This window comes from Giraffa tippelskirchi, chromosome 3, assembly GCF_054371585.1.
Source record: "Giraffa tippelskirchi isolate mGirTip1 chromosome 3, T2T-mGirTip1v1.2.pri, whole genome shotgun sequence".
NCBI lineage: Eukaryota > Metazoa > Chordata > Mammalia > Artiodactyla > Giraffidae > Giraffa > Giraffa tippelskirchi.
In genome coordinates this window covers 179268062-179280957 of record NC_137277.1, presented here as the reverse complement: position 1 = coordinate 179280957, position 12896 = coordinate 179268062, and the positions used below count along the sequence as shown (strand labels likewise).

The 12896-nt window shown below is 37.6% G+C and overlaps 1 protein-coding gene and 1 non-coding gene across 51 annotated transcripts in view; both read right to left on the bottom strand.

Moving 5' to 3' along the window:
• The window catches only part of PUM1 (pumilio RNA binding family member 1), a 121597-nt gene that overhangs the window by 23464 nt on the left and 85237 nt on the right, over positions 1-12896 (bottom strand). For 21 of the 50 annotated variants that reach the window (XM_081586076.1, XM_081586079.1, XM_081586077.1 and 18 more), the window contains 4 exons: positions 11179-11317; positions 9786-9929; positions 8611-8907; positions 7296-7532 (listed from right to left, as the gene is read on the bottom strand). In XM_081586076.1, coding sequence (XP_081442202.1) covers positions 7296-7532; positions 8611-8907; positions 9786-9929; positions 11179-11317 — 817 coding nt within the window. The remainder of the gene's footprint in view (positions 1-7295; positions 7533-8610; positions 8908-9785; positions 9930-11178; positions 11318-12896) is intronic. The other 29 variants (XM_081586082.1, XM_081586084.1, XM_081586083.1 and 26 more) reach the window with 2 other exon arrangements.
• LOC145543968 (small nucleolar RNA SNORD103/SNORD85) lies at positions 10985-11061 on the bottom strand. The gene has a single exon (XR_014081197.1). It is a non-coding gene; the product is annotated as a small nucleolar RNA SNORD103/SNORD85 (small nucleolar RNA).

The following is a 12896-nucleotide window of genomic DNA, read 5'->3' as shown; positions in this document are numbered from 1 at the left end:
AGGAGAAGAAAGAGGGAATATATGAATCAATAATGACTAAGGATTATCTAAATCAATGTCAGACACCAAACTGCAGATCCAGGAAGCACAGGGAACACCAAGCAGGAAAAGAAAGCAAAAAATTATACCTAACTATCATTTTCAAATTAGATAAAATCAAAGATAAAGAGAAAATACTGAAAGAAGCCACAGGATGAAAAAAGTCTTACTTACAGAGCAGCAAAGGTAAGAATTACATCTGACTTCTCCTCAAAAAGCATGCAAGCAAGAAGAGAGAAGAGGGTAAGTTTTGAAGGAAAGAAACCCACCAACCTAGAATTCTGTATCCTGCAAAATTATCCTTCACAAGTGAAGGAGAAATAAAGACTTTCTCAGCAAACAAAAATTGATGGAATTTGTTGCCAACAGGTGTGCACTGCAAAAAATGTCAAAAGCAGTTCTTCAGAAAGAAGCATAAATAACACAAGCCACAAACCGATCCATATAAAGGAAGGAAGAACCTCAAAAAAGGAATAAGTAAAAGAGAAAATTTTCTCTTATTCTTAATTGATCTGACAGACAAGTTTGCTCCAATAATAGCAACAATGTATTCAATTATGCTTGCTTATGTCTATATCATATACCTACATATATACACACATATGCTTTTTATACAGCTGAAATGAATGACGGTAATTACACAAGGGATAGCAGATAAAGGTTAAGATTATTCTGTGATTATGAAGTCCTCTTATGGTCTTATTTGAAAGTGGACCTCTGTTAACTGTAAATGTATAGTGATCCTAGTCAAACCACTGAAAAAGTTGGAAAAAAAAAAAAGGAAGTAGTCTAACTGATAGGCTAAGAAAAGAAATAAAATGGAATAAAAAAATGCTCAATTAAAACCACAAGAGGCAGGGACTTCCTGGTGGTCCAGTGGCTAATATTGCACACTTCCAATGCAGGGTGCTCAGGTTCAACCCCTAGTCAGGGAACAAGATCCCACACGCCACAACTAAAGATTCCATGCAGCCAAATAAACAATTTTTTTTAAAAAACCCTCAAATGGCAGAAAAAGAATGAAAGACAAACATAGAAACAAAAAATAGAAAACAACAAATATGGTAAACATTAATCCAACTATATCAATAATCACTTTGTCAATGGTCTAAATGTACCAATTACAGAGACTATCAGAGTCGGTCAAAACATGTAATTCAACATATGCTATCTATAAGAAACTAACTTTAAAAATACACACATACAGATTAAAAGTAAATGGATGGACAAAAATATACCATGCTAAGTTAAGAAGTGCTTCAGTTACTTTATCCAAAGGGTTTTCTAGTATTCCAGCCATCTAGGATCCCATTCTCTTGCTACATGGAATGTTTTCATTCATCTGGTTTTGCTTTCTGTACTCAGAGATTTAGTAGATGATTAATGGGCAAAACCCTGCTTTCTTTGCCTTTTAAAGAAAACTTCCCAAGGCACTCAACATCTGGTTCTGAATTTAACACAGGCAGAGGCAGTGCTGCTCACAAAAATGTTTATAAAGTGAGTTCTCCCAAAACCACTCCTTAATACCATAACCAAGCAACCCTTCATGAAAGTAAGCCTAAGAATTGTCTTTAGTGCATAATGCTGAATCCAAACTATGTTAACTTTCACTCGGTTAGTTTTACAGATGACAAGTCACTTTCAGATAACTAGGTGATCAATCACAAAATGCTACATTTCCATTTAGAACAGAGAAGCACCTGAAGGCACACACGTGACTAGTAAACAACCTGAGATTACTGCAGGTTACTGAACAATAAATTGGAAACATCAACTGCAATTCAGGCAGGGACATGGAAAATTATTTTGTTTGATCTTTGTTTTTCTTAAAGGATTAGGAATTCTACCATGATAATAAAACTAAATGCTTGCAAGCAATGGACAATCCAAAATAAAACTAGCATTCTATTCACAATAGCATTAAAAAAATAAAATGTACTAGATCTAGTTTAACAAAAAGCACGTAGAGACCTGCACACTAAAAATTTCAAAACTCTGCTGGGGAAAAACGGTGCATGCAAAAAGATGATCAATCACCTACCTCATGCAATACACAAAATTAACTCAAAACGGACCAAAGACTTTAAGAGCTAAAAAAACAAAAATTTTAGAACAAAACATAGGAGAACGTCTTTAGTAAGACTTTGAGTTAGGCAAAGATTTCTATACTGTAAAGCATGATAAAGTGGCCTCATCAAAATTAAAACCATTTTTTAAAAAATTAGTTATTGCACTTCAAAAACAACCATTTAAAAAGAAAAAAGACAAGCAAAAGATCAGAACTATGCATATGCAAAAATGAAGTCTGATAAAGGACTTGATTCCAGAATACAGAATTCAGATGGTGCAGTGGCAAAGAATCTGCCTGCCAATACAGGAGACCTAAGAGATGCATGTTCAATCCCTGGGTTGGAGAGATCCCCTGAAGTAGGGCAAGGCAACCCACTCCAGTATTCTTGCCTGGAAAATCCCATGGACAGAGGAGCCTGGCGGGTCCATAGTGTCACAAAGAGTTGGACACAAGTGAAGCGACATAGCACACATCCAGAATATATAAAGAACTCTTACAACTCCATGGAATAAGACAAACAATGCACATCCAAAACTGAGCCCAAAAAATGAGTGGACATTTCACCAAAGATATACACGAATGGTAATAAGCACATAAAAAGATGCTATACATTACTGTCATCAGGGAAACGCAAATTAAAACCACAATGACATAACTATTTCATGCCCACTAGAATGGCCATGTTATGTAAGAAAAATAAGAACAAATGTTGGCAAGGATGTAGAGAAACTGGAATCCTTGTACACTGCTGGTGGGAATGTAAATGATGAAACTGGAAAACAGTTTGAATTTCTCCAAAGTTTAACATATAACTTTTATATTTAGCAATTCTACTTCTAGAGAAGTGAAAACATGTTTCCACAGGAAAACATCTAATAGACAAAAACTGTAAACAACAAACATCCTTCAACTGTGAAAAGTTAGACAAAATGTGGCATTATCCAGAAAACAGTTAATTCAGCCAAAAAAAAAAAAGAAAATGGAGTAAACTACTGACACATACTATATCATGAATAAAATCTCAAAAACCTTTGAAGAAAAAAAAAATAAAAAGAAGTCAAAAGAGGTCACATACTGTATGGTTCCATTTATATCAAATGTTCAGAAAAGGCAAATTTAAAAACAGGAAGTAGGAAATTCCCTGGCCGTCCAGTGGTTAGGGCTCTGCACTTTCACTGCAGAGGGTACTGGGTTCCATTCCAGGTAGGGAAACCAAGAATCCGTAAGCCTCAAAGCACACACATCTCCACCCCCACACGCAAAAAAAGAACACAAACAGAAAGTACATCAGTGTTTGACGGGGGTTAAGGGTGTGAATGGGCTTCCCTGCTGGCTCAGCAGTCTAGAATCCACCTGCAGTGCTGGAGTCATAGGAGATCAAAGTTGGATCCTTAGATCAGGAAAATCCCCTGGAAGAGGCATAGCAACCCACTCCAATATTCTTGCCTGGAGAATCCCATGAACAGAGGAGCCTGGTGAACTAAAATAAGGTTGCACATGACTGAAGCAACTTAGTGCACGCGCATGCACATACTCAAGGGTGTGAATGGGGATTAACATAAATTAAGAAAAATCTTACAGAAGGGATGAAAATATTACCAAACTGATTTATGCTAAAGATTGCACAATATAGAAAGTTACTAAAAATAATTGAATTGTATGCTTGAAAGAAGTGGATTTCAAAATATGCAATATACAACTCAATAAAGCTGTTTTGGGGGGACTACCCTGGTGGTACAGTGGCTATGACTCCACGATCCCAATTGCAGGGGATGTCAGGGAACTAGATCTTACATGCTGCAATTAAAAAATCCCCATGCCACATCAGGCTTCCCTGGTGGCTCAGATGGTAAAGAATCTGCCTGCAATGCAGGAGACCCAGGTTCAATCCCTGGGTTGGGAAGATCCCCTGGAGAAGGAAATGGCAACCTACTCTAGTATTCTTGCCTGGAAAATCCCATGGACAGAGGACCCTGGTAGACTACAATACACAGGGTCGCAAGAGTCGGACACAACTGAATGACTTCACATGCCACATCAAAGATCGGAGATCCTGCGTGCCACAACTAAAATCCAGGACAGCCAAATAAATAAACAGGTATTTTTTTAAAATAAATTGTTTTTAAAAATAGAAATCTGATTTTTAAAACAGGTGTGGAAAAAAACACTGAAGAATCTATACTAGGTACTCAACACGTGAATGTTGAATAAATAAGGAAGAATGTAATTACTGCAGGCAGTGTTTTTTTTTCCAGAGTATCCTAACACATGTCTGTCTACTGGGAGGAAATGTGAAAATATATGGTAACATAGAGAAAAGATCCACACTGGAATAACAGAGATACAAGCTGGAGTGTGCATTTAAACACTTACAGCTATGGGGTGTCATGAAAGTCATTAAACCATGATGAGTTTAAGTTTCCCTGTACAGAGTCATCTGAGTACTTAACACAATGAATGAATGCTTACTTACTATGGTTGTTAGTGACCTAAGAACTGATAGTTGGTGGCAGCATTATAGTATCAATAGTAAAAACTACATTAGGAATGGCCCAATATATATTTGGTAAAGAAATGTTACATTTCCTTGGTGACAGATGGTAAATAGACTTATTGTGGTGATCATTTTGTAATGGTTAAAACTAAAGCATACAAGAATCTTTTTCTCAAGGAAACAGACTGAGGTGAGGCAAAGCACCACCAGTCAAGACACAAAATTCCTCAAGAGCGCCATGTATGATTAAACATCGCACATGCAACAAAGGCAGTCCAATGGAAATACATATGTCTAAAATGCTCATACGGAGTAAAAAATTTTTTAATTTTATGTCAAAAATAAAACTAGGCAGACAGCAAGAGTCATTAAAATAAGAAATAACTCACACCAATAGTTAATTCCTTCTTCACAGGGGAATTGTAAATTAAGAAGGATGTATTTTATTAAATTGCTGATATATTGGAAAGAGGAAAGGCACCACGCATGCATGCAAGTAATGTTTCCAGCTCCATTTTCAAACACCTAGAGCCATAGCATTTAGTTCAGAGGCTGACACAGTCCACAGGACAAATCTGGCCTGCCACCTATTTTTGTAAATGAAGTTTTATTGAAAGATAGCTGCACATTTATTTACATGTCGTCTGTGGCTGCTTCTGTGCTTCTATAGCAGAGCTGAATACTGACTACAGAGACTGACTGACAAGCCTAAGATAGCTACTATCTGGCTATTTACAAAAACAACTTTTTGTAGATTTGTTTACTGTTAAGAATATGCTGATACAATTTAAATGTTTAAACCAAGGAATTAAAGGATAAGAGTTCTGACCCTGATAACACACTGGTTTAAAAGATATTCTGGGCACACTACATGATAGGATATACCCTGACTTTAGAGTCTGCTCAGAGAGAAGACCTAAGCAAGAATTAAGTCAGTTTTCCTCACATCTTTATCACAGGCATAATACCATATCTTCCAGAATGGTATGTATAACACCCAAAACTGTTAACAGCAGCTGGTAATAACTATTCAATAAATGTTAGTACCTTCCATCTACATACTAAGCTGGGGCTTTCATCTCCTCCTTGTAAGTTTGCATTAACCCTCATTCTTTAAAGCCAGGTCTCCTGTCACAAAGAGACACTGTTGTGCAATATACCCTATTCCTTATTTATCCAATATGGACGTAGCAATCTGTAATGTCACTAAAACTTTTCTAAAGTAATGCCCACATATAACATGAGACAGTTTCATAACTATAGTTCTTATCATGTAAAATCTCAGGATACACACACACACTCTCACATGTCTATGTATATACATACATAGTTTTGCCTTTGAACTCATTTCTCAAACTCAGAGAGCACTCTTAGTTCTAGAATAATAACTATATTATCCTATCCCCTTCAAGACTTTTGATTTTTATAATCATTTTTCAGTCTTTGTCATTCCAAATAAAAAAGGACCAATCATTTTTAATCAGTCCTCATTTCTGTGTCCGTAATCTTTCTGGTCAAAAACAAAGAAACAGACAAAAAAGATCCATGTAAACTATGGACTTGGGATGATAACGATATGTCAACGTAGGTCCATTAACTGTAACAAAGTACCACTCTGGTGGGGGATGGTGATAGTAGGAGAAGCTGTGAATGTGCAGGTCAGAGAGTACAGGGAAATCTCTGTGTTCTCCACTCAATTTTATTATGAGCCTAAAACTGCTCTAAAAAATAAAGCTTTAACTTAAAACAATAATAAACAGAAGATTTTAAAATCGGAATCCTCTAGCAAAGTGGTATTTCCCAGGACAGTCCTGATTCAGGCTTGTCATCACAGATGATTATTAACAATACCCCATTAACTCTCTTAAGTGTCCTGGGTTGCGAGATGAATTATATGGTCACCACACTTCTATGCCTCAACTTTCTCCATCTAAGAAATAAATCAGTACTTCAAAATACAAACTTGATAAATGACTAGAGGAAGGGAGTGTGTGTACCATCTTGCATCTTGAAATATTTAAAACTTTGCCACCCAAATTGTTAAAATAAGTTTCTTTTCATCCTTAAAGCTGGCTGCTTAGGATCCTCTTTTCCCTCCTCATTTTCCAGGATCCAGACGGTAACATTTTTTTAAACCCCATATACATAATAAGCTAAACATATAATCGGGAAGGATCTATACTCATTAGCATCCTGTGTAGTTTAAGAATGTATATAGAAATAATTTTTAAAGAATCTGACAAAATTTTTAAAACAAAATGTTTTATGTGAGACAGTAAGATATTAAACATATACATGGAAAGGGAAGGGAATCTGAAAAACAAAGCTAAATATTAACTGTGGTGCTATTTCAGTAGTGTTACTAGGTTAATATACTCTTTGTCTCTATTTCCCAGCTTAATTAAAAGGAACTTATACTGTTTATACTGAAAGATTCTCACATGCAGCCAAAGAACAGCCAAAGATGTTCATACTAAAGCTGAAGTGAATATACAGGGGATGCACCCAACTTGGATAAATTTCAAACTGCTGTGCTACCTAGGTACAGCCTAAATAACATGAGGTACTTTAGGAAGGCACAGAACACCTCTAGGATAAAGGGATCGTCCTTTGCTTATGCAAAGTACTTCTAATGTCATCAGTGGCAAGAGATTTCTAGAGTTCAAGGTGGTGTAGAGTAATGGTTCTTACCCAGGTTTAAGCTTGAAGAGGATCCATGTGAAGAGAGGGAAGGAGGTGGTGTCTGTGAATGTCCTGGTCCCTGACTAGGGAGAGGCATGCCCACGGGTCCAGGAGAGGAGGAAAAGCTAAGGCCGTTATAAAAACTGTGTCCAATGGGGGTCAAGCTGCTCGATGTCCTCTTATAAAGGTCACTGCTGCCAGTCAGGGAGTCACGGCGGGAGCCACTGCCAGTGTTGGAGTTTGCAACTAAAATGGAATTAAAACAATGCAGATAAGAACAGGCCTGTTCTTCGAAGAACAAGCCCAGTGACCTGTTCCTAACACTTTGATCCAGACTCCTTACCACCGCAAATTTGTCAGCAGAGACAGCCTAACTGTTCATGTGGCAGTTCTAGGGGCAGGTAAAGTAATAAAGAGGACATGGCTCAGGTTAACATGAAACGTTTTTTTCAAACCATTACACGTATGTTAAATTCTCCTTCCTTTTGTGTCTCACATTATGGGGGTAGGGGTGGGTTAAAATCCTCTGATGGCCACACAAGTTATGGGAAAGGTGAAAGAAAATGGGCTAGAAAGAATGCCTTTCATCAACCCAAAGGTTCTGGTAGAAAAATGGAGTAGAAAAAAGATTTGTGAAGGGGGTATTGCCCCACTACACAAGACTTACATGTAAAAGCCTGGTTTCTCAAAGGGTTCAATCAAGAGATATTACTAGCCCCCAATTCCAATTTAAGATACTGTCTCTCAAATAAACCCTTCTGTTTTGATCACATTGTCTTACAAACACTGCAATTATTTCATCATTTTCCTCACTACTTTCCCACTTAATTTCTCCCATTAAAACATTTAAAATATCTTAGTCTAATTTCCTTCCTCCCACTTTTCCATAATATCCACCTTAACTCTTCTCAAGACTATAGAAAACTCGTGACTCTTTAAGGCCTGCAGGTTGTGCAGTATACCACCCTAAGATTTTTGGTAAGTCCTCCTCCCTCAGTTTTTCATATCCATATTTGTATACTTCCCTCCACATTCTCCCCAATACCTGCAGAAATCTCCCCAGATTTTCTAATCCTTCAAAAAACCTGACTCTGAGAGTATAAATAAGTAGCAATGTGCGTGTAAACCTGAAATAGGCCCCAAATGTATAACTTGATTTGAACAATCCATTATCTCAAAGACGTGTGGAACAGCTGGGTTCCCATGGGACTCAGTCCAGATCTGCCTGTGGTATCTGTCCAGGGTTCCATGCACTGTCAGTACTTCCATAAAGATTGTAAAAAATAATTAAAATTTAGTTTCAGCACATCAGTCTGATTTCTACCTGCTGTTCCAAACCCTCCAAGGGCTGATCCCAGGGTGGCGCCGAGAGAACTGCTACTTCCAAATCCCAAGGATGTGTTGGCAGGCTGGGCGGAGCCCTGGGAGAAGAGGGAGCTGCTCTGTGAATTGCTGCTCAGAGAGTTGTTGCCGTAGAAAGAGCTGGATGCCAGGTTGTTACTGGGCTGCTGCTGGGGCTGGGGCTGGGGCTGCTGAGTTCCTAAAGGGCGAAATGGTCCATTTGTTGTTCCAGCAAGACCACCGGCTGCTCCATTTGCTGAAGCTGCGGCCGCTGCAACAGCTATGTAGAAGAAAGCAAACCACATGGCTATGAAAGAGACTGGCCACATTTCCAAACTGCATTGTTATCCTTTTGAAAACCTTTTAATGCTGCCATATCTTTTCAAAGCAGACACAAATCTTGTAAAGAACTATACAAATCTGTCTTTGATCCCTTCACATGAAGCTTCTATTAATATTTTTCTACTTCTACTCTCCATTCAAAGTCAAAATACCACTGGAGCCAAGTTCACTATGTGGGCAGATTATAAAGACTCTATAATTTAAGATAGACATGGGCATCAAAAGTACTCATTTCAAATACAACTACTTCCTAAAGTTTCAAGTTCTACAATTACCTACATTAAGGACATTTTCTCCAGAATCACATACTGAAGCCCTGCAATTCTTAGGACACTTAAGCGTTATTTCTCTCCCCTAGATATCCCCACTGTTGTTCCCAAATTTATAATATATATAATAATACAATATATATATATGACATATATACATACAAAGACTTAAAAATCTTTTGCTGCCTTCCCCTGCCATAAGCAAGAAACAAAACCAAAACAAATACCAAATCATCTTAAAATAACGATATGAATTTCTGTGAAATTAGCCTTGGACTTCTGCCAACAGTGCCATTTTGTGTGAGTAATCCAACTTCCTGTGCTCACAGTTGAGCAGGTCCTTGCTGCTAACCAGCTGGTACACGTTGTCAACAGAATCAGAATCTATCAAGGTCACTTGCCACTTCTGGCTCTCTCTCTTTGAAAAATTACAGGATAGAATTCTTACTCTGAGAATTGTCAAATAAAAGTATATTTCAACACAGTTTAAGAATATCAACCATTCTCCCTTTTAGATCTGAGTGAGTCCACTAAGACATAAGCTCACCTGCTTGTGCAGCTGAGGAACTAATGATCACTGGGGCGGGAGCTACAAGTCGAACAGGAGCTCCAAGACCATTTCTCGCTCCTGCATTCACCACAAGGGCGCCGGTTTGGTCATAGTAAGCAGCGGGAGCCAAGACTGGATAACCTGAGAATATTAAGGTGACAGATAAGTATATATGAAACTAACAAATGTTTCCTGGACACCAGCATACTGTAAATAGCTACAAACTCAGCACTAGGGACAGAAACACCTAGGTTTATATCCTGGCTTGACCACTTAAGATAGTAGCATAACCCTGAGGGTCTGGGTAGTATCCTCATAAGGTGAATAATAATACCTGACTCACAAAGTTCTTGTGAAGATTAAAAGATGAGTGTGAAAGATGTAGCATGCTACATGGCACAGTAGGGGGTAGTGTAATTTATTATACACCAAGTGTTAGAAAGGGAATTTAGTGGGACAGGGAACAACTGTTCTCTTCAAAGTGCTAACTACGGTTATCACCAGCAACCATACACTGACAGTTATTTCATGTTTTCTTGGCTATACAATTCCTATCACATAACCTAAACACAAATATACTGCAAGTTAGCAGGGAAAATCTAGACAAGCTTCCATCAACAGGTTCTTCCAATACTCTGAGACAGAATCTTCAAATGCTATTGAGCTGTAAGATTAATTACAGTTGACTTCATAATAAGACATAAATGCTTAGTAACTAACAACATGTATGATGTTAAGTTCAAGTTACTCAGTGAATTCATAAATAGATAAGCTGATCTAGTTATATGCCAGGGTCAGTAAGAATCCATAAACTTATACTGAGGTCTCAGAAGGACTTGTTTCAAAGGCAAAACCTCAAACTACAGGCAATCCATGCAAAGAATAAGACCAGGAGACAGTAAGCTAAGAATAACATATATTCAGCATACCTATCAATCATAGATAGACAGCTACAAAGCACCTCTACTGTTGGTCTGGGACAAATTCTAGAGATGTAAGGGGAACATGATCAAAGAATAGTAGGAATGTCTTCCTAATAATACTGTTCACAGTATCAGCCTTGGAGTGATGCTCATGCAACCTGGCCACTCCTTTCATTCTTAACACTGAGGGAGAAAACAGACCACCACCAAAGGAAAAGAGGATAATCCAAGCTCTGTGTGGAGGTTCACATATTTCTAACGTGTCAGATTATGACTGGCTCAGAATACTAGGTGCTCTCATCAATGAACTATGGTCTAAGTGAGGGCAAGTGTATGTCATCCTTGCCAGTCCCCAAATGATGATAAGCCTAAGCAAGCCAAAAGCACTGCCATTCTCCTCTGAACCTCCCCCTAATAAGCAGACCTTTTCCCCCCTCAAGTGATGAGGGACAACAATGCAGCCTCACCTGGCATGCCTGCAGCCAGTCCTTGTCCAAATGCAAGGGCAGAATTCACTGCTGCAGCTGCCACTAGTGGATCGGCTTGCTGTCCCTGTTGGTTCTGATTTGGGGTCAAAGGACGCTGGCTGGCTCCTCCACGGAGAACCTGGGAGACAGAAATAAATCAACGTTTTCTTCACTGGAAACATCTAAGACCCAACACGTGCTTAAGTTATATCAACTTTAAAAATTTATAGTTGTAAACCATTTTTCCAATAATGGTTTTATGTGACATTGATGTTAGGATTAAAAAAAAAAATCAATTAACAGCATTTCATATAGTGAAATTTCATTCTACCATTTTTAGTTTAAGAACATTATGAGTTAAAAGCATTTAAAAGTTATAATTCAGTCACTAATCAAATACTTAATGCCTAACATGTGGCAGCTATTGGGAATAAAGCAATGAGCAAGACACACAAAGCTCCTGTCTTCTTGGAGTTTTTATTCCAGCAAATGGGAGCTAGACAGTAACCGTATAATAATCAAAAGAGGGTGAAAAAAATTATGCTGGAGTGGATGAGAGGTTTAGATGCGATAAACAGGAGTAATTTACCCACATCATTAAATCATAATATCTGTATTAAAAAAATAAAAACCAAACACACAAAAAAGGTTATATTTTCTTTATAGAATATAAGAACATTTTCTCTACCCTGTAACACTATTCCCAGTCATCAGAGCCAAACGGCCCCAAATGAAATCAACAGATTTGATTGTAGGAGGCGTCTGACCTGTTTCTATTTTTCCTCATAAATTTCACAAACAGAGAGCAATCTAAATCGATATAATTATCAGTCAAGAACACTGAGATTTCAGTGCAGAATACCTATTCTGCCACCGTGATAAAGGATCTTTTTCTTTAATTAATGAAAGATAAGATGCTGATAATCATTCTTAAGAATCTATTCCAAAAGATCTATATATGACAGTGAGCAAAAATGCAAAACCCAATAACAAGGCTAAAATTACCAAAGTTTATGCATTTTACAAAGTTTTCAAAGATGAAGTTCTTTATCAGATCATTTTCATTATCACTTTGCTATTTATAAAGGTTCACATGTAATCAAGAGCCCGTAGCACAGGAAATGATACTATCAAATATTTATTAAATGAGTATTTAAGATGAAAGACACTGTCCATATTGGCAAAAAGAGATGTACAGACACTTAATCCACCGAAAGCTTCTCATTTCCTTATCTACAAAAGTAGTGAGAGTAATAGTTGATCATGCAAATTTGTAGGAAGTATTAATGTCTGCAAGGTACTAAACCTAGTAGCCAGGAAACAGTCAACCAATAGTTAATTCCTATCAAAATATTAGGCAATTTATCTGTGGCTGAAAGAATTCTAATGGACTTTACAAGACAAGGAATGCTTCAATCTATATAGATAGAAGACTCAAGAGAAGTTGCACAGGTGAGAGTTTGGGCCAAGATTGAGAAGATGCCTCACCAACAGTCCACCCAAGGAAAGAGCTCTCACTCAAGGAAAAGTAAACAACATTTACGGAGATACAGCAAACACTAATAGTTCAAAAAATTTTTTAACTTTAAAAGAAGAAGAAAAATCAATGAAAACACCCTTTTCACAGGGCATAATGAATTAGGCTTCTGTTTTGTTAGGAGTTGTGTATGAGGTCAGAGGAGAGGGAAATGGACAAGGTGTCTGAAGAAAGGGGCAGT